Source organism: Acinonyx jubatus, chromosome A1, assembly GCF_027475565.1.
Source record: "Acinonyx jubatus isolate Ajub_Pintada_27869175 chromosome A1, VMU_Ajub_asm_v1.0, whole genome shotgun sequence".
Classification (NCBI taxonomy): Eukaryota; Metazoa; Chordata; class Mammalia; order Carnivora; family Felidae; genus Acinonyx; species Acinonyx jubatus.
In genome coordinates, this window is record NC_069380.1 from 187,899,337 (window position 1) to 187,920,801 (window position 21,465).

The window sequence follows — 21,465 nt, forward strand, 5'->3', positions numbered from 1 at the left end:
CAGGGACATGTCAGGGTTGTCAGGAAGCGATCACAGTCACCATGTGTCACGCTGGCTGCTGTGTGGGGAATAGGTTGGGGGGTGACTGGGGCAGAGTGGGTGCAGGGAGACCATTAGGAGGTGGTAGCAATCCCAGGTGAGAGCTGCTAGTGGCTTTCCCGGGGAAAGTGACCATAGAAAAGGGGGAGAAGTAGACAGCAATATTAGTTCCTATTATTATTAGAATAATGGTAACCTCCCTCTCATTAAAAGGAAGCAAGATCCAGAAGGAATGTTTAATCATTTTTACAAAAAAAATTTTTTTTAATGTTTCTTTATTATTGAGAGACAGAGAGATGCAGAGCATGAGCAGGGGAGGGGCCGAGAGATGGAGAGACGCAGAATCTGAAGCAGGCCCTGGGCTCCGAGCTGTCAGCGCAGAGCCTGACGCGGGCTCGAACTCACAAACCGCGAGATCATGATCTGAGCCGAAGTCAGATGCTTCACTGACTGAGCCACCCAAGTGCCCCAGGAATGTTTAATCGTTACAAAAAATGTAGAGTCACACAGCCTTAGGCAACTTACACAAAGCTACATAGCTTTTAAGTGAGGAGCTGGTCTTTGACCCAGATGTGTCTGACACCAGACGCTGTGTTTTTGATTGCTGTGCAAGGAAAAGCAAGGAAAGGGGGACCATCTCCTGACCTGTCATCTTTAATTCAAGAAGGATGCATGCTCCAAGAGATGTTTCCGCTGCTGGATTCGACTGCAGGCTAACGGGGAGAGCCCATGTGAAGTGGAGACCCATAACCAGACCCTGAGTAGAATGGTGGTCTTGACTGTCCCACATACAGATAATGGCTCCCACACTATGGTGAAAAGAACACGCTTGATCCCTAAGGTGCAGAGACATTAAAACCGGGAAACCTTTCCAGTTCTCCTGAGGGTCCTTCAGAAGATCATTAGTACCGAGCTTATGACATGCCTTCCTTATGAAATACTCAACATCGCCTGGAGGCATTGGGGCCCTCACTTTACAAATAGCAAACAGAGGCTTAAAAGGTTTAAAGACCTTGCCTGAGACCCCACATCCAGAAAGTGATAAAGCCAGAAGTTGAATCCAGCTCTACTTAGCTATACTGGCCTCACCAATCAGTGATGCTTGTGTCCGTCTGTGCTGTCCCTTCCATGCCATGCTCACTTGAACTACCCAGGCCCTCCCTCCATTTCTCTTTTGCCCCTGGAAATAATCTAATTTCAGTCATGTGCAAACTAAGCATGTGGCTTGGTTGGTGAGTCCCTCTCCGGAGACTATTTGTATTCAAAGCTGTCATTGGTATGTTGGAGTTGGCTTGCTGTGGGCCATGAGGGCTGATTGCTAAATCTGGAGGAATTTTGTGAGCCAGAGACATCACACCAGTAGTTTGAAATTGGCCGTGATGGGAGTATTTACACCAGAGAAATCAGCAAACACTATGGATTAGAGCTGCCTGATGCTCTCCACTGCCACTACCACTGTAGGCTAGTTCAACATTTATCAGCACACTGGGGGCCCTAATCTCATTGTCCTCTGTTAATGAATGCCAGGCATCAGGGACCACTTTGCAACGAATTTGGCAGGCACAGGGTGGTGTCTGAAAGCATGCCTGCCAGCGACCCACCACCTGCCAACGTTGTGCTTCTTTCTGGGCCACTGCTCCGCCAGGCTGAGGCGCTTCCCGGCTCCCCTGAAAACACTCACACGTTTCAACACTAGACACCAGAGCGAAATCGGTGTCAAAATAACAGGCTCAATCAGGATGGATATTTAGACATGGATATTTAAAATTAGAAAATGGATATTTTAAAGTTAGAAAAAAAAACATACTTAATTTGCAAAATTATGGAATGTTTTTCTGAGTAGGTAGAAGGATTACTTTCTGTATGATGTCATAAGTCCACGGTATTTTAAGACAGGGTAAGAAACATAATTTTCCAAATGAGAAAAGAGAAAAAGAAGCTGTGACCTCGAGAGGGGCAATGGCTGCCTCAGCATCACACATTTCGTAATGCATGAATGTATGTCTCTCTCCACAGTCTTGTATTTAGTCACAGAAGAGAAGGAATCCAGGAACCTGATGTTAGCTTGACTTTGAACGTTTTCCTTCATTTGAAAATGAATATGTTATGACACCCTGCTAGCTCCTTTCGAGACGTGACGATGATACAAAAAAAGGCTAATTTTTACTAGGCGTTTACTAGGTGACAGAACTTATGCTAAGTACTTTACGTATTAAGTTGAACTATTTGAAATCGCCACTGTCTGGCCTGTCTTGATCCACTGAGTGGTAATTTCAAATAGTTCAGTCTAAATACATTCTCTCTGTTAGTCTTTACCACATTCTCATGACATGGGTACTGTTAACATACCCACTTTACAGATGGTAAGACTGAGGCTTTAATTTTTTTAATATTTATTTATTTATTTTTGAAAAACAGTGAGAGAGAGAGAGAGAGAGAGAGAGAGAGAGAGAGAGAGAGAGAATCCTAAGCAGGCTCCACTCACCAACTGTGAGATCAATGACCTGAGTTGAAATCAAGAGTCAAGCTCTTAACTGACTGACCCAACCAGGTGCCTGGAGGCTTTCAAATTTTTTTTTAAAAGGTTTCTTGCCACAAGTGTAATGCTCTTGTTATTTATAAGTGATACATAGTGCATGCTTGTGTGCAAGTCGTTTACGTAAGTATTTCTCTATGCCTTCTGATTGATTATTGATTGATATCAGTAAGATATCAATGCTGAAGAAGAGCATGTCTGAATCTCTAAGAAGTGATATGATAGTATTTCGCCTGCAACACCCATAGGCTCCATACCCAGGCCTCCTTCAGGGCTCCATTTCATGGAACACTTCAAAGCCTGGTTCTCAAAAAGTCCCAAACTCATGCTTATCCTACTAAGTCAGATCCTAACAAGGCATGGGGATGCCTTTGTCCCTAACCATAAAGCACCTAATGTTATTTCCCCTTCAGTAAAATATAGGTGAAAACCCTGCCTTACCTCCCTAATGATAGAAAAACTAATACAATGATTTAGTACAATGTCACACACCTGCTTTGAAAATGTACTGCAAAGGGCTAAACAGGGGCTCAAATTTTTCAAGAAAGGAGGTAGTACTTCCAGACCCTTCATTTTGTAAAGGAAGAATCTGACGCAAAAGGTAGAGACGCTTACCCAGGCTCCATCATCTAGAGAGAAGTAGAGTCTGGTCTCCTTTCTCCTCATGCAGTGTTTTTTGTACCCAACTATATTGTTATGATTATTCATGTTGATGTTATTATCACTGCTGTTGTAGAAAGAATATAAGACTATCTCTAGATATACAAAAAGACTGACCTAGATAAGCAACTGTAATCATCTGGGTAAGAACCACTGGTTTGTATTGCATAACACCATGGTAACCCTGGTAAATTTTCCAAGGGGTATAGAGGTTTACTTTTGGGCCTTGCAAGTTTTAGATAATTAGGTGCCTAGGGAATATTATTTCAAGATATTAAGTGAATAATGACCATTGGGACATATAGAAGTAAATTCATAAAAATGTTGACACTGAAATATCACTTAAAGTATCAGTTGCCTCCATTATAAATTAAGATAACTGGGCTAGATCATCCCTTAGGTCCCATTGAATGCTAATATGTTATTCATCTAAGCTCCATAAAATCTAGTGTATTTCTGATGAAGTTCAAATTCTATCCAATCATAGCATTTGCCACATAAATTATTATAATTTTAAAATTAAACTTGCAGGAAAAAACCATTAATAAATATTAAACTTACTCTTTTGCAGATTTTAGAACTAAAATCACCTAATATAACAACCCCACCTCTGGACTTTTCTCCACATTCTCTTCGGATTACTCTTATTGTACTTTTTAGGTGGTCGTAACCAGCATGTCTGTGTCCCCTTATTTTATGCTAGGTATATCTTCATGATTCAGCCTAGTCTAAATAAAAAATACTGTTTAGAAAAAGAAGACACAAGTGTTCACATACCCCATGACGGTTCTCAAAGTACGCCAGGCTGGTTTTGGTTAAAACAAAGAAGCGGACTTTAAAGTTGGAGGGAGAAGTTCTTCTCTTTTGTTGCGATTTCTTGATGAGCTGTTCCTCTAGGAGGATAAAGTTGTTCATGATCCAGTTCTTGAGAAGTGATGCACCTTGGGCATCACCCTGTAGCACAGCCAAAGGACAGAGCTTCAGGGCAAGGAATGCACTGGGGAGGCAGTTGACTTTCAGAGAGCTGTTAAAAGGCCTCTTGCCTCCGATGTTATCTTTCTATCAGTGTTCAGTCAACAATGTGGAGCTTCTCCTCTGATGTCACAGGCCGTAACCACATCCTTTCGAAATTCACAAAACTAAGAGGCATATGTAAAAACTACACATACCCTTTGCTGTATGGTTTGGAAATGATATTTGAAGATTCTGAGAGTCAAAATGTTAGGAAGCATTAGAGTTCAATCTTTATAGTTCCTGGTTTAGGCGATCTAACAATTAAGCCATGTTGCACATGGGGTAGACACATGGGCTCTGGAGCCAATGGGCATAGTTTGTGTTTAGTTTCCTGTTGTTGCTGTAACAAATCATCATAAATTTAGTGGCTCACAAATTTATTATCTTACATTTCTGTAGTTCAAAAGTCTAAAATGAGCTTTATCAAGCTAAGATAAGGACTTCAGCAGGCTTGTGATCCTTTCTGGAGGATCCCTAAGGGCAGAATCTGTTACCTTGTCCTTTCAGCTTCTAGAACCACCCGCATTCCTCCACGTACAGGGCTAACAACAGCGGGTCAAATTCTCTCATCTTCTACAACGTAAGTTCTTCTTCTGTCTGTCTCCCTCTTCCAAATTTAAGAACTTTGAGATTACCCTGGGCCTGCCTAGATAACCTAAAATAATCACCTTATTTTAAGGTTAGTTTATTAGCAACTTTAATTACATCTTCTACCTTAATTTCCCTTTGTCATGTAACCTACACATTCATAGGTTCCAGGGATTAGGCTTTGCTATCTTTAGGGGATCCATTATTCTACCTACCACAGTTTGAATTCTGGCTCCAGTACCTAACTAGCTGTGAGACTCTAGGCATATTACTCAAGAGATCTGAGCCTCAGTTTTCAGCTGTGAAAAACTGGGGTAGCAGTGCCCCTACACAAGGCACTGCAGGGCTGCTCTCTGGCTTCCCTCCAGGCTCGTCTCCCAGCTGGCTCACATGTTCTCACTCCAGCCTTCACAAATTCTCCTTATACCACTTTGTACATCTCGTTTTGCCTGACAACATCTTCTCTCCCCTGCTTTGCCTGCTTTAACTCTAAATTACACTGTAAGTCTTATTCTGCGTGTCACTTCCTCAGGAAAGCCTTCCTGGCTTTCCAAAGTCAAATGTACCAATTATACGCAGATGATACCTTATACCTTTCTCTTTATACCCATTATGACAGTTGTCGTTTTGCATTTTGGAGGGTGACATTTTGGATTGATGATTGTCTTCCCCAGTAGTCTAGAAGGTCCATGATGGTAAGGACTATGTGTGGTTTTTGGTCGGTGTTATATACTCAGCAACCATCACAGTGCCTTGTGTGTAGAAAGAATGTTTTAAAAGAGGCACCTGGGTGGCTTAGTCGGTAAGCCTCCGACTTTGGCTCAGGTCACGGTCTCACGGTTTGTGGGTTTGAGCCCCGCATCGGACTCCATGCTGACAGCTCGGAGCCTGGACCCTGCTTCTGATTCTGTGTCTCCTCCTCTCTCTGCTCCTCCCCTGCTTGCTCTCTCTCTCTCTCTCAAAAATAAATAAACATTAAAAATTAAAAAAAAAAGAATTTTTTTTAAATGTGTTGAATGAATAATCACCAAGCTGGGTTAGACAGTTAAAAGAGACAAGGACCATAAAACACTTAAGACAAATATATTGAAGTATGAATGGCTTAATAAACAAAACATGTTTTGGCTTTGAGACAAAGAAACTTGTGTTGGAATGCTGCTTCTGTCATTTACTAAGCTGTATCTCTTTGAGTAAGCCACTTACCCTCTCTGATCCTCAGTCTCCTTGTAGGGTCCTTTTGAGAACTGAATCCCATAAACTCTGAGTGGTGGATGCTAGTCGTGTATCTTGCCTTAGAAACAGTACATGGTTAAAGTAAAATAAAGTAAAAGTCTTACTTCTGGCATGAAGTAAATAACCAAGAAATCTCAGAGGAAGCAGAGATGGCATATACTGGGCAGGGATGAATAATGAAACAAAATAATCATTATTACTGTATAGGAGTGTAATCATCTAAAATTTTCTGTTTTGTACATAAATCAGCAGACCACAGCTTAATTTTGTTTCATATACTGGATGCCCTGGCATAGTCAAGACACTCAAGAAGGTGGGAAAAGTGGATACTTTAAATGATTCCCACTCCTACATTCTGAGGTTTTAAGATATGCGTGGAGATACACTGCCCAAACGATGTAGTTTTTTCTTTCTGGGCTTGAGGCAAGGAGCATTGTTTTCTCCAAATATCTCTTCTCCCCTTTTTTCTGGGTAACTGACCTCCTGAAGGTTATCTCGGGCATATGGCTAGCCAGAATAAAGACTACATTTTTCAGTCACATGACTATTTTTTAGCCAATGGAACATAGCAGATGTGATGAGCATCTCTTACTCCAGGAGATGTCCTTAATAGAAGTCATCATACTCTTCTCCTTCTCTTTTTTTCCCTTCCTACTGGCTAGAATGTGGATATGATGGTTGGAGCTGGAGCAGCTATTTTATATCATGAGGTGAAAATTGCATGTTGAGGACAATGGAATGCAAGATAGAAAAAGCCGTAGGTCCTAATGACCTTGGACTCTCCATGCCAGCCTGGCATCACCTTTTTCTTTTTTAACATAAAGAGAAATAAAATTACATTTTCTAAGCCTCTGTTATTTTGAAGTTCTATCATAAACACCAAACCTAGTCTTAACATACATAATATAGTACTATACTTAATAATAGACTGTAAACTCCTTTGAAAAGGGTACCTGGTTGGTTCAGGTTGAAAGATTTATGGACTTCACAAAGTATTCTCATCTGGGAAATCAAAATATCATCAGTAACTGTTGTACTGGGTGCCTTTATTTGCCAAGTCTTCATGAAGTACAATCATAAGTAATTTTATTCTCTTTTGGATAATACCTTCAAGCCCACTCACTGGGGTTTGTCTTTGTCCTCACTTAAATGTAACCTTAAAAGGCTCAATATTTTCTCATAGCTTTCAGGAAAACATAAAAATAAATAATCCCTTTGTTTTGGTTTTAAAAAGTCCAATCCACAGGAGCCACTTGTCAAAGATGGAACAATTGGGTGTCAAAAAGAACAGTAATTGCGATGAATTGAAGAATAGCCAAAATGTTAAAATCACGAGTTCATGAGATGCTTAAAAAAAACCCAAAAATCAACCCACTGATCACCTTTGGAGGAGTCCAGAGAACCGATTTATTATTCTGAAAACTAGGAAACAAAGGGAAAGAATAAAACGTGTCTATTGTCTTTCTTGAAGAGCTACAGGTCAGTTTAGTGATCAAATACTTAATAAGGGAAAATCCTTCTTTAGAAAAGAATACTAACTAACAAATGAGGAGGGAGTGACGGAATACCACCATTGTGCCATCCAAGTGACACAAAGGAGTTAGGCGGCAGTCATCAGTGGCGGCTAAAATCATTATGTGAAAAGCCAACAGAAATATTTATAGTTTATATATCAGATTGATGATACTATAATGTACTGACGACTCTTAACCTCACAAAAAGAGAAACAACTAGACACTATGTATTTCCTGATGTAATGAAAGAGGAAGGACACAAAACCACCTACGCAGAAGTCTAACCAAAGGGGGGAAAAAAACCAAACACAAATCTCACCAAACGTCTAGATCTAAATCCAAGTTTGCAGGAAGTATAGGAGATAAAGGAACAGTGCAAAGGACACATAAAAATGCAATTGGATGAGTCCAGAAAACACAAAACACTGAAGACAAATGACCCTATGTCTGCAACAAATAAATCAGATAGAGAATCTGCAGATTAAAAGAGACTTTAAGAGGCATATCAAGTATGTGATGCTTTTGTTTGGATTTGGGTTCAAACAAATGTTTTGTAAAGTCATTAAGAGACAACTGGGAAATATGAACACCGACTGTGTATTTGATGATTAATTACTAGTTTTTTTAAGTGGTGATAATGGCCCTGTTATGTTAAAGGAGTCCTTATTTTTCACAGAAACATACAGAAATAACTACTTATAAAATGCTAGGGATTTTCTTTGTTATAATTCAGGGAAGGAGGAGAAATAGGTAGGGGAAGAGATGAAAAATGTTTGTTCCTGAATTGACATTTACTGAAACTGGGTGCTGGGTAGGTGGGGGTTCTTCATTCTGTTCTCCTCATGTTGCTGCATGTTTGAAAATTTCCATAATGAGAAGTTAAGAAAAGGGAAAGCAAGGCCAGTCCAGTTCATTGTAATAATCAGAAGTGCAAACATGTATTCAATTTAATGCTTTTCCTCAAAACATGTTTTTCCCAAGCATGGGCCTGCTTCAAGCTTAGACCATGTTGACTCTTCCAGCATTTCCTAACTCTTCCTCTTGCCCCTCCCACTAGGCTGGCTCCGGACCCACCTGTTCAGGCTCAGGCCTGGGGGGAAGAAGAAAAACAGTCACAGCATTCAACAAGGCTCAGCTGTAATCTGGGGTCGATGCCCTCTGCTTGTGGTGGGTACACAATTGTTCCTTTTTCTTCTGTGGGAGAGTGTTGTCATGTGCTTTGTGGCTGTCATTATTTTCAGAGGGCTCTGGCAGCAGTTCTTTTGATGTGGGAGACGCCACTTGCACTGGCCAATGAGCCAACCCTCAGGTCTTGGGCTTCACCTCCAGTGTGCCTCCTGCTCCTTCCGACTCTGTTGGGATCCCTCGGTCCATCTTGGTTGTCCTCTTGAATTTTCCATGAAAAGAGACTGCGTGCCAGTTTATTCCCTTATACGGTTCTACTGCAACACTCAGGCACCCTTGCCCTGCAACTGATGGATACGCCATTTGCCCCAAGCATCATCCCTTCCCCCTTTTGACACCAAATAAATAGCTCCTCCACAAACTGTCACCATCACATTTCTCTAAGTACAATTTAGACACCAATCCTCATCTCTCCTAAACTCTGAGACTTGTGTCAATTTCACTGAGTAGTCCCTTAAAGTTCCATCACTTGGCTTCTGATGGACGCAAGCGCCTTCTCTCCTTCCCCTTGGTGGGTTGTGAGAGGAAATGCGTGGTGTACCCAAGTCTCTTTCTCTTGACTTTTCAAGCCCTGGTTTTCTAAAGGCTGGAGGTGGGCAAGTACTATTACTGGTAGAACCCGTGTTGCTTCTTATTGTGTCACAGATGATATAGTACTTTATTTTAGGATAGGAAGGTATGTGATTCCTTGAATTATATCATTACAGGCTTTTGTGGCCTCAACTGAAACTGACTAGAAAACCTCATTTATTATCACCCTATAACAAGGAAAAAAACAATTCAATCTGGCACTACTGGATCCACATATATAAACAATGACATCGAAAATGTTCATTTTCATTTCTTTGTTCTATGTGGGCTTCATGCTTAGGCAGACTTTCCCTCATGGCAGCAAAATGGATGCCAGGAGTTATAGGCTGACATGCGTTACCACTGGAACCGGATTCTTTTCCCTAACCGTTCCAGCAAAACTCTCAGAACTGTGGGTCATTGACCTGGCTTGGGTGACATGCTCACACACATCACAGACAAGGCAGTAGAATGTTCTGTTGTCTATCTCTAGGTCTGTACTTTCTCCTGGATTTCGGGGTGGGATACAGTCAGCCCTACCCAACCACAGGAACCAAGAACACAGTGGGGTGGCCCTCCATCGGAACACCAGAGTGTTGCCACTATGTCAATAAATGATCTGCCTTTACAGTAATGTAAGGTCCATTTGTGTTGCTTTATCATTTGAGGTCCCACAATTCTGGTCCTCTTCTCTGTTCTAGGGAATAGCCATTTAGACAAGTAAAGATGCTTCTTATGAAATCCCAGAGCTTCCTGTGTCCAGGCCAAAGAGATCCTTGAAGAACTGTATCTTAGGATGTGGCTTCTAAGCCCTTTATTTTCCTTGTGGTTCTCATCTGAACTTGGTCAAGTTTACTTATATCTCTTTAATAGTGATACCCAGAATGTTTTGGGTATTCTTTAAAAACCTCATAAGCCTTGGGGTGCCTGGGTGGCTTAGTTGGTTGAGCGCCTGACTCTTGATCTCAGTTCAGGTCTTGATCTCAGAGTCGTGAGTTCAAGAGCAGTGTTGGGTTCTGTGCCGGGTGTGAAGTCTACTTAAGAAAACAGTCCAAAACTTCATAAACCTTTATTCCTCCTAGAACTATCTAGAGGGGAGAAAAAGCATGAGCACATAGATAAAATGCACAAAGTATTCACTGTAGTGTTGATTGTAACAGAAACAGTCTGTATGTGCATCATTGAGAAAGTGGTTAAATAATGTATGATGTATCCATTCAACCGGACACTATAAGGTCATGAAAACCAATGAAGTACATCTGTAATGTATCATTCTAAAAAAAGTACATAATATATTGTTAATATGGAAAAGGTGCAGACCAATATGGAGGGCATAATCTTGTTTTTACATAAAACCCTTTTGTGTTTATTGTAATGTATATGTGTATATATACATTATGAATTATACATTATGAAATATACAGTAAGAATTAGGCTCACAAACCAAGGTTTTACTGTGTGTATATATCCCCACAGGACTGTGTCAGGGAATTTACATATCAAACTTTCAGCAAACAGAATTGAAAGGGTAGAAAAATGTGTCACTTTTTAACTTACATAGTTTAAAAAATGACATTATGGGAGAATTTCTTTTTATTCTCCAATTTACAACTAAAGATAACTAAGCCTTTTGACAGAAATTATTGGTTTGATTAGCAGAAGACAGTGATAATAGATGGTCAGGAAGCTTAGAGCTAACTTTCTGAAATAGATGTTTATTTCTGGTTGTAACAGTGAAGTATATCCTTTTTGGGAAAGGAAAACCAGCAAACAGACAAAGTTAATAATTACTTCTAGTGTCACCCCTCAGAGATAATCAATGTTAACATTGATTGTACATTTTTCCAGTATTTTTCAAAGTTAAATTTAATATTCAATTGTAATCATCATCTTATCCCAGCTCCTGGATCAGCTATTTCTCTCTACCTCTATACAGTTTCTAATCTTTGTTTTTATCTTTAATGTTAACTGTTGTATTATTTGTGTGTGTGTTTGATGGCAAGCTTCTTTGAAAGTATAATATCAAAGAAACAAATATATAAGCTAAGGTAGGACATCTCATGGCTTATAAACAGCAAAACTGGAAGCTGAGAGGAGAATATTCATAAGACTGTGATGAGCAGGGCAGAAATTTGGCTCAGTGTGGGGCCAAATACGTGCAGGACAGAAGAAAGAAGGAAGCAGAAAAAAGGTAGGAGGGGAAGAGAGGTGACATTAGTTGGATCATAATGCTGAGAAATAAAACTATTTAGAATGTCTGTCTGGCTTCTTTTATGCATACCATCTCATTTTCTTTTTAAACCCAAGGCAGAAGCAAACTGATTTGCATACTGGCCCTCAGGGGAAGAGTCAAGGTGGCTGTGGCCTTTTTTTGACAGCCAGAAGGTAAGACAGAGTATCAGGTTGGCTTCCTGAAGTCCTAGGTGCCTAAAGGCTAACCGCAGCTCATCCCACGCCACCACCTCGCTTAGCAGCATTGACATAAAAGTACTGTGGATTGTATTTTAGGCCTGGGGATTTACCCGGCAGATACATATTGTGTACAGTATGGAAATCTCCCCACCCTCACATCCTGCCCTAGCTCACAATGCCCTCTCAGGTGGCATATTCATTGAAAAGGCTATATATAGCCACTGTTTGCCCTGGTTTTCAAAATAATAGATGGGGAACAAGGGTTATTGACTTGAAACCTCTTCCCATGATAAATATGTAGATTTCAACCACCTATAATCTTGCATGTCTACCTATACTCCGTATATCATATGCAGTGTTTTCACTCTGCATGTCTCTTCAATCTTAGGCCAATTAAAAATATATGGAAAGTTATGCTTAGAATTGTGGCTTTGGCAGTTTTTCTTGCAAAGCAATTACTGTTGGTTTTAATATTGTGATGGGTGTTATTAGGTTCAGCACTCATTCAATTCATTAACTATTACCCTATCGTATGTTTAATTGCCCTCTTGTTCTGTCTTCCTTTCAGAACAAGAAGTGTGTTCTTCTACTGTATTGTAAGCTTTTCTGAAGTTAGGGTTCACACATGCTTCACTATCTTCCTTGTTAAGAAAAATTACCCAAAACATGTAAATAAAGAATTGTCAAGCAGGCACCTGTACTCTCAGTGCCATATTAAAGCATGGCTTAACATGCCAGCCCAAGGATTATTTGATTATCTAAGAGAAGGAAGAGAGACAATGGAATTAGACCTGTAAGTTAGGTCTAAAGTATGGCTATCTATTATTTTTAACAGCTTTATTGAGATACATTTCACATACCATAAAATTCATCCATTGAGAGTATATAGTTCAGTGATTTTTAGTATAGTCAGAGTTGGTAACTATCACAATGTAATTTGAGAACATTTTCAGTACCCTAAGAAGACTATCCATTATTGATTAAAGTCTCAGACTCTGTGAAGTTCTGTAATAACTTATAGATTTTTGTTTAGAAGAGATGCAAATGTTTTCTGTCTAGTAAAAAGATAACCCCAAAGGTTAAGATTTTATTGCCCTGTAGACATTTAACCAGTTTTGTATCTAACCTGACAATGTTCACCTGACTTCTTTTTCTAATGCCAATGACTATTCCTCTGATTTTCCTTTGAACCAGCTTTACCATCCTGCTGGTTCCTTCACTGATGGATTAAATAAATCTTTGCTAAGTTTTCATTCTATATTTGTATGCAAGTTATGCTTAAAAATTTTTGAGACTCACTTTGTGATAACCCAAATGCTCTTAGCACAATGGACAATAAGTAACAATGGAATGGACAATAAGTAAATAGATCTTAAGTTACTGATCTCCATTTTCTTGATAGGGGATATGTCAGACTTTTAAAGGTTGGGAGGAGAGAATTAAATTTTGAAAGGTCCTAAAGAAAAATAAAAAATAAACTTTGAGGGGTGCCTGGGTGGCTCATCTCATGCTTGAGCGATCTCACGGTCATGGGATCGAGTCCTGTGTTGGGCTCCAGTCTGGGCATGAAGCCTTCTTGAGATTCTCTCTGTCCCTCTCCCTCTCCCCCTCTCTCTATCAAAAAAGAAAAAACATAAATTTTGCGTGAGATTTTGTGCTATAGTTAACTTTTATGAAATTATTTATTAACTTCTTTTCTAGACCAAGGCCTGAATCAATGAATATTCTAAGAATAGAGCTTTACTGACATAACATTTTTTTAAGTTTATTTATTTTGAGAGAGAGACAGAGGGAGCAAGTGGGGGGGGGAGCAGAGAGAGAGAGAGAGAGAGAGAGAGAGAGAGAGAGAATCCCAAGCAGGCTCTGCGCTGACAATGCGGGATCTCACAAATCTGTGAGATCATACCTGAGCAGAAACCAAGAATTGGATGCTTAACTGACGGAGCCACCCAGCCACCCCTGACATAACATTTTTATAAATCTATAAATCTTAAAATATTATCTATTTTTGTGTAAGTAGTATGCACAATCCATAATTTGGAAACAGAACCCAAAAGGTGTAAAAGAGAATGTCCTGAAACACTAAGTCCCCATCCCATCATTTCCCTCAGCCAACAAGTTTTTTGCACACCTTTGTGTGCACGTGCACACACACACACACACACACACACAACTTTTTATTCCAAAATATATGGCATACCATGTATGCTATTTTGCAACTTGCTTTTTTTCACTTACTAATAGTTATTGAAAACTGTTTGACACCAGGATACATAATAGCTGCCTCATTCAAAACTTGTCTTGCAACTGCTCACTTTTCACTACTGACACTGATACCACACACCTCTTACCCATCGTTGTCTTTTACGGGAGCCACCCAGTCTCCACTTCTGTCCCTGGTACCTCCACAATCTCTTTTTTTTTTTAATTTTTTTTTTAGTGTTTATTTATTTTTGAGAGAGAGATGGTGAGAGGGAGAGAGGGAGGCAGAGCATGAGCTGGGGAGGGGCAGAGAGAGAGGGAGACACAGAATCTGAAACAGGCTCCAGGCTCTGAGCTGTCAGCACAGAGCCCGACGCGGGGCTCAAACCAGACCATGAGCTCATGACCTGAGCCAAAGTCAGATGCTTAACTGAGTGAACCACCCAGGTGCCCCAACAATCTCTTTTCAACATGGTGGCAAGAATGATCCTCTGTATAGGAAAGTCCAATCATCTCCCAAAGACAAAGATCTCACGATGTTTTACAAGGTCTGTCCCATGCTATCTGCTCCCCTACCAACACCACGGCTGCCTCTCAGCCTCATCTCCAACCACTTTCCCCCTCCTTCTGCTCTTGTCACTTTAGCCCCCTTGGTGTTCCTCTGACACAGCAGTGATACTCCTGCCTCAGAATCTTGGCCCTTGCTTTTCCCTCTGACTGAGAGGCGACTCCCCTAGAGGTCTGCATGGCTTCCTCTTTGACCGCCTTTTGGTTTTTGCTCAAATATTGCTTCTCATTGAGCTTTTCTTGACCACCACCTGCAGCTCGCCTTTCCTTGCACATACTCCCATCCCACGTGCCTACTTTATCTTTCTCCACTGCACTTATCATCAGTGGGCATACCATATATTTGACTAATTTACTGTCTTTACACAAACTCTGTGAGAACAAGGGCATTTGTCTGTGTTGTCCACTGCTGTACTCCTAGCACCTAGAACAGGGTCTGGCACAAAGTAGGCACTTCACAATATTAACTAAATGAATGGGGGCTTCCATGCGCTTTGGATCTCTTGTGACCTTGGTGAAGCTCTTTTAACTTCTCTTTGCCTCATTTACTCCTTTATAAAACATGGAGAGTAGTAGTATCTACAATTTATAGATCTATTGTGAGGATTAAAGATTTAAAAGAATGTGAAGTGGTTAGTAACATACCTGGCTTGTAAGCTGTTAATAATATGATTATGATTTCTTTAATTATTAACCATTCATCAGAAAAAAAAAACTTATGAGAACATATGGTTGAGTATAATATAGAAAATCCCAGCTTATTATTTTTAAACCTGATATTGTCAACTTTTAGTGATTATCTCCTTAGAACAGAAGACACTTTGTGTTTTTTGTTTTTTGTTTTTGAGAAGTCATTTCACATCTTTAGAGAAAAGCAGTTTGGCTCTTTGGAGGTAAAGACCTTTATCTTTGCATTTCCATTTTCTAGCTGGTCCCCAAATTCATATTTGCTCAATCAATTTTGTTGAATAAACAAATAGAAGAATTAATCTCAATGACTACAAGGAAAGTAACATTTATTGGAAGGCTACAATGTATCAGGGACTGTGGTAGGCACTGGAGATACAGAAAAGATTATTTTGGGGTTGAAATTTATTTCAAGACCTCCACATGGTAATCCCTGATTCTGGATGGTGCATTTTTATTTTAGAAGTAGTCTTCTAACTGGGGGAGGGGGAATTTGGATTTATCACCTGTGCAAAGTGAAAAAAAAAAAAAACTCTAAAAAGGCATCTTTGCCATAATTTCTCTGAAGAGATTTTCAAAGAAACAAAACATCAGTGGTTTATCAGGTAGACATCAAGAGTGAAGCAGCAAGCATACCAGTGCGGGAAACCCTATGGTGATTCAAGACCTCTATGAATTCCTGTGGTTCCCAGTAAGTCCCCACGCATATTGCTAACCGTGAATGATTCCATATTTGGTGCAGAATGAAGTCTAATGGTGAGCCATGCTGCTTGAGGCAGAGGAAAAAGTCCTGACCTGAGTCACAAGTACTGGGATGGAATCCAGCTCTGCATTCTGACACTGAGCAAGATAATCCTGAGCCTTCATCACTGTAAAACAATGGTTTTCAAATTTCACCTCCTTCATATGAGAAAATGGGTGAGAAAAGCCTTCGTACCCTGGAAACCACCGTGTAATTGGAACTCTGGTTCTAACAGGTAGCAGTAGCCCCTTTGACCATTTACTCAGCAACTACTTTCCAGTGTCTGTCAGCACTGTGCTATGCACTGCGGACATGCAGAATGGCAATCCCAACAAGATCCCTGCCCTTAGCAAGCACAGGGTCCACTTCCAGGATTTTATCCTTAGGACATAATTTAGCAGATGTATAACTATACTTGCAGGAAGATGATCATTATAAGGATATCTGTAACAACAACGAAACTGGAAACCACCCAGATATTTACAAAAGCAGAATTGTTTCATAAATCACGTATCCCAATATCTTGATTAAAAAGAATATCTGGTCTACACACATCTACATCCTGGTAGGGTCAGCCTGTTCCCTGGTGAGGTGGTGGTTAGTTTGGGGTGGGGAGTGGGGGATGGGGGGAGACTGGTGACCCTGCATCAAGGGGGTGACTGCTTAGAGGCTGGGACAAAGGGGTGTGTGATGAAGACAGGTCACAAAGGACTGGAGGATAAATGCGGTGGTGGGAAGAGATTTAGGCAGAGCCCTGTAGGGAGATGGGCAGTTGCCTTCACTCCCTCTCTCTCTCAAGGACTCGATTTGTGGCTGGTGGAGCTGTCTCAAATGAAGAGAACCGTGAGCAGCGAGTATTTGTTACCTTATTACACGGCCCACAGCTACCGTTCAATGGGCGTGTTCGATACCTCCATGGGGGAACTGCAACGACAACTGTACAAGGGAGGAGAGTATGACATTTTCAAATACGCACCTATGTTTGAAAGCGACTTTATTCAGATCAGCAAAAAAGGAGAGGTGATTGATGTACACAACCGTGTCCGAATGGTGACTGTGGGCATCGCATCCACCAGCCCCATCCTCCCTTTACCTGATGTCATGCTACTGGCTCGACCAACAAAAGTCTGTGAGGAGCATGCCAGACACGCCCGGACCACTAAGGGGAGAGGTTGCAAGCCCATGAAGACCCTAGAGCTCACCAGGCTACTTCCTTTAAAGTTTGTCAAGATCTCCATTCATGATCGCGAGAAACAGCAGCTGCGCCTAAAGCTGGCCACTGGCCGCACTTTCTATCTGCAGCTGTGTCCCTCTTCAGATGCACGAGAAGACCTATTTTGCTACTGGGAAAAACTTGTCTATCTCCTGAGACCACCAGTGGATAGCTGCAGCAGTACCCCGACACTGCGAACTGGGGATGAAGCCACCTTAGAGGATGACAAAAGCCTAGTGGTAAGCATCAACAGAGACTCAAGCAAATGAGGCAGGGGGCTTTGGCAGAGTAGCTGAAAGCTAGTCCTACAAAACCTCTGGTGCTCTCTGAGGCTCACCTGGGAAACACATTCCACTTGAATAGGCACACAGTCAAATGAGCCACCACTACAGGACTTACCACACTGGGGGAGCTCCTGAGCGCATCTCAAAATTGTCCCATGGGGCTGACTTTTAGAGAGACCTTAGCTAGCAGCTGTTCTGGTCTCATACCCAAGGTTGTTAATTCCTTCCACAGCATCTTGGTTGTCTAATCTCTTCTTCAACACTTACCCCAACCCAGTTAGTCTCATCAGCTGTGGAACACTGTTAACAATTAGGAAGTCCTTTCTTCTGTATCCCTGTGACTACCACGTACTGATTAAAATCAGGACAACCCATGTGTGTCTGCACATGCACAATTTTAGCAGCCACTACAATGTGAAATGTGTGGATTCCTTGGCCCAGGAAACCCTACTTCTAGGAACTGTCCTGCAGAGATATAAACCCATGTATATAAAATAAAAATACATGAAGATGGGGAACTGTATGAGTGCTTCCCCTGGTGCTGGGAGTGTTGAGCAAAACCAAGTGACCATTTTTTTTTTTTAATTTTTTTTCAACGTTTATTTATTTTTGGGACAGAGAGAGACAGAGCATGAACGGGGGAGGGGCAGAGAGAGAGGGAGACACAGAATCGGAAACAGGCTCCAGTCTCTGAGCCATCAGCCCAGAGCCTGACGCAGGGCTCGAACTCACGGACTGAGAGATCGTGACCTGGCTGAAGTCGGATGCTTAACCGACTGCGCCACCCAGGCGCCCCGCCAAGTGACCATTTGACAGGAGTGCTGCAGATGGGCTCTTGCATCAAGTGGGAGCATAGACTTGATAATTTTGAAGGTCTTTCCAATTATAAGCCCTTGGGTTGTTCAGTTCCAGGTTGAGAAAGAAGTAGAAAGTTCTAGTCTCACTTTGTCATCTCTCTCTTACCTGTTTCTCCTCCCCTGACACAGACCCCAGAGCTCCATGGAGAAGGGGATCAGGATGAGTTTAGGCTTCACAAGCCTCATGAGGTGTCTAGAGCCACCTCTTCTGGTTACGCTGGGGGAGAGGGAATCCATCATGCCCACCGCAGAATGCCTGGTTCACCTGCAGTCCTGAAGACTTCAGGGGCTACTGAAGGAGCAGCATCCAGGTCAGCCACAGGCATGGCAGTAGCAGGGACAGCAACGAGTGCTACAACAGGCTTAGCAGTGGCAGGGGCAGGAACGAGGCCTTCCTCCGGTGCTCAGAGCATATCGGCAACCAAAGCTATAGGTCCAAGCCAGGTAAACACAGTGGCCCTGGCTGGAGCCACCGCCAAATGTCCGGGAGAAAGTGGATCCAACAAGGCCATTGCAGGTGTTGTCAATATATCCTCAGAGGGTACAAACGTGGCCTTGGGCGCTGCAAGCACATCCTCAGTAGGTAATTCTACAGTAACGACAGGAACTGCCAATCTCTCCTCAGCGAGCAGCATGACTGTGGTGTTTGCAGGTGCAGTGATGACTGGCACACCTACTGGGAAAGACCCAGTAGCAGCACCCCTCGTCTCAACCTTGCAGAGTGAAGGCTACATGTGTGAACGGGATGGAAGCCAGAAGGTCTCCCAGCCCAGTGCTGAAACCCGGAAGGGAAAAAAAGAAAGACGAGAAAAGAAAGATAGAACTTCCAGTAGGAAAAGTTCCCATCACCACAGGACAGGTGAAAGTCACCACAGGACGGGAGGGAACAAGTCAACCCAGAAATCATCCTCCCACCGGTCCTTATCCAGCCATGACAAAAGAGATGACAAAAAGGAGAAAGGGCAGAGCCATGTAAGAAAGAGAGGACACCACTCTCATAAGAGTGGCAGCTCTGTGGCAAAGGAGTCAAGGACAGCTCACAAATTGGGGAAGATAAAATCTGCAAACAGTTCAGGTACTGTAAGTAAGAAATCCAGTAAAATTGGCTCTTTCTTCAAGAGCTTGAAAGTCATTTCTGGTTCAAAAGCGGCGGCCACAACACACAATAGGGAGTTAGACTTCGTGGCTAAGACGGTAGAGAAGCGCAACATAGAGGCCAAGATAGAGAAAGCCCAGGATGGCCAGGAGGATATCTGTAGTACCCTGACATCTGAGACAATGGAGACAATAATCTTTGAAGCCAAACCCATTTAAATAGGAGACCGGACAGGAAGCTGCAGTGGAGACCCAGCCTCGGGGAAACATCCCTAGAGAGTCAATTCCAGCTTTCTCTAATAAAGGAAACCATGCAACTCCAAAAGAAATGCTATCTTGTTTGAATGTCTATGTCCCCTAGCCTGGTAGTGACTTCACATTGGCTTCTGTGATGTGAACTATGCTACAGCCTGAGACCCCAGCATCCAGTCAAACAGAACCTGACCTCCCACCCATAACCAGCAGAGCCAAACTGAGAGCCATGCTTTGCCTCAACCCCTTTCTGCCTTTGGTTTCCCCAAGACTATGGCTACAAGTCACAGACTATGGGTTGGAAAGCATCACCACCACTATGTCCCTATGCCCTTCTTTCTCCTCCCCGCAGGTACCTGAACATGGACATTCAGTCCAGTCCATAGACTAAAGACAGAACTCTTGTCTCCTTGGGATAATTGGGAGGTAAAGGGGGGTATAGCAGCATTTTTAGGTAATCAGAATGAGAAGTTTATCATCTAGATCAGGAATTGGCAGCCTGAGGGCCAAATCTTGCTAACCGCCTGGTTTTGTAAATAAAGTTTTATTGGAACATAGCCACAGCCATTCATCTGTATATTGCCTATGGCTACTCTCTCATTAAAATGGCAGATCTGAATAGTTACAAGAGAGACCTTATGGCCCAAATAATCTGAAATATTTAATATCTGGCTCCTTACAGAAAAGTTTTGCCCACCCCAGATCCAATCTTAACAATTCTTCCTCCTAGGTATATACTTTGGAGAAACTCTCAAATATGTTTTCCAGCAGAGAACTAGGAAAATGTTTACAGTAAAACAAGTTGTGATAGCAAAACCCTGGAAACAGTACAAATGTTTATCAAATAGGAGGATCTATAAATCGTGGTACTGATTTATAACATGCTACAGTGCATGTTATACAATAGTGAAAATGAATAGCATCTATTCATGTTAGCATGTATGAATCTCACACAATGTTGAATAATAGAAGCAATAGAAAAATGCATATGATGTAGTTCCATTTATAGAACAGTTCAAAAACAAGATCAAACAATATGTTTGGGAATACATATTAAAAGTGTAAAGAAAAACAAGAAACCAGTTACACACCACATTCCAAACAGTAGGTGTCTATAGGGTGAAAAGCTGAGAGGGATGACCTGGGAGGCACAAAGAGCTTCAACCTTAACAAATTTATTTCATTAACACTTTCCTTTTAATATAGACACAAGAGAGATAGACAACAAAATATCTAAATCTGAAAGATATCTTTCAGTCAGTATAAAATAAAAATTCTAAGCAACACAAATACTCAAAATTCAGGAACATCAATAAGGTTTAGATATATTGTTAAGAAATAATAGAATAATTTAAAATGCCATGTACAAATGAACTGTGTAAATTATGCATGCAAGTGGAAAATAAGTCCCAAAATAAAAAAAATCATCTTACATTAGAAGTGAGAGTATATATTTAAAAAATGCCTATTGTAAAAAAGGAATCACACATTGTCTTTTCAATTTAAAAAAAAAGCTGTAAATAGATTTCACAAGCCTATGAAAATAATTAAATTGTTAATGATAAAAGTTTGATTTGAGAAAAATGATTCTGAGAATCATATATATTGGTGTAAGCCTGGAGGTTATCCACCCAGCCTTTGCATTCTTCTGTCCAACAATAGTGTCTACTAGGTTGGAAGCTGGGATTTCAGTAAAACTTGGGGATATTGTCCCCAGTGTATGTAGAACAAATGTGTGTGGCAGAGGTGGGGGAGATGAGAAACAAGGTACTCCGGCAGGAGTGGTGGCTTGGGAGTATCAGTGACTTTAGTCCT

The 21,465-nt window shown here is 41.4% G+C and overlaps 2 protein-coding genes across 2 annotated transcripts in view; one reads left to right on the plus strand and one right to left on the minus strand.

Annotated features, from left to right (window-relative positions):
• Positions 1–4,442, minus strand: part of ITK (IL2 inducible T cell kinase) — a 61,037-nt gene extending 56,595 nt beyond the window's left edge. The window contains exon 1 of the mRNA XM_015063958.3: positions 4,013–4,442. Coding sequence (XP_014919444.1) covers positions 4,013–4,150 — 138 coding nt within the window. The 5' untranslated portion in view covers positions 4,151–4,442. The remainder of the gene's footprint in view (positions 1–4,012) is intronic.
• A 12,182-nt stretch (positions 4,443–16,624) lies between these two features.
• Positions 16,625–19,727, plus strand: GARIN3 (golgi associated RAB2B interactor family member 3). Its single transcript, XM_015063959.3, has 2 exons — positions 16,625–17,401; positions 18,433–19,727. Exons 1-2 carry the CDS (start codon positions 16,640–16,642, stop codon positions 19,615–19,617), a joined length of 1,947 nt encoding a protein of 648 aa, XP_014919445.2. The 5' UTR covers positions 16,625–16,639; the 3' UTR covers positions 19,618–19,727.
• Positions 19,728–21,465: the final 1,738 nt, after the last annotated feature.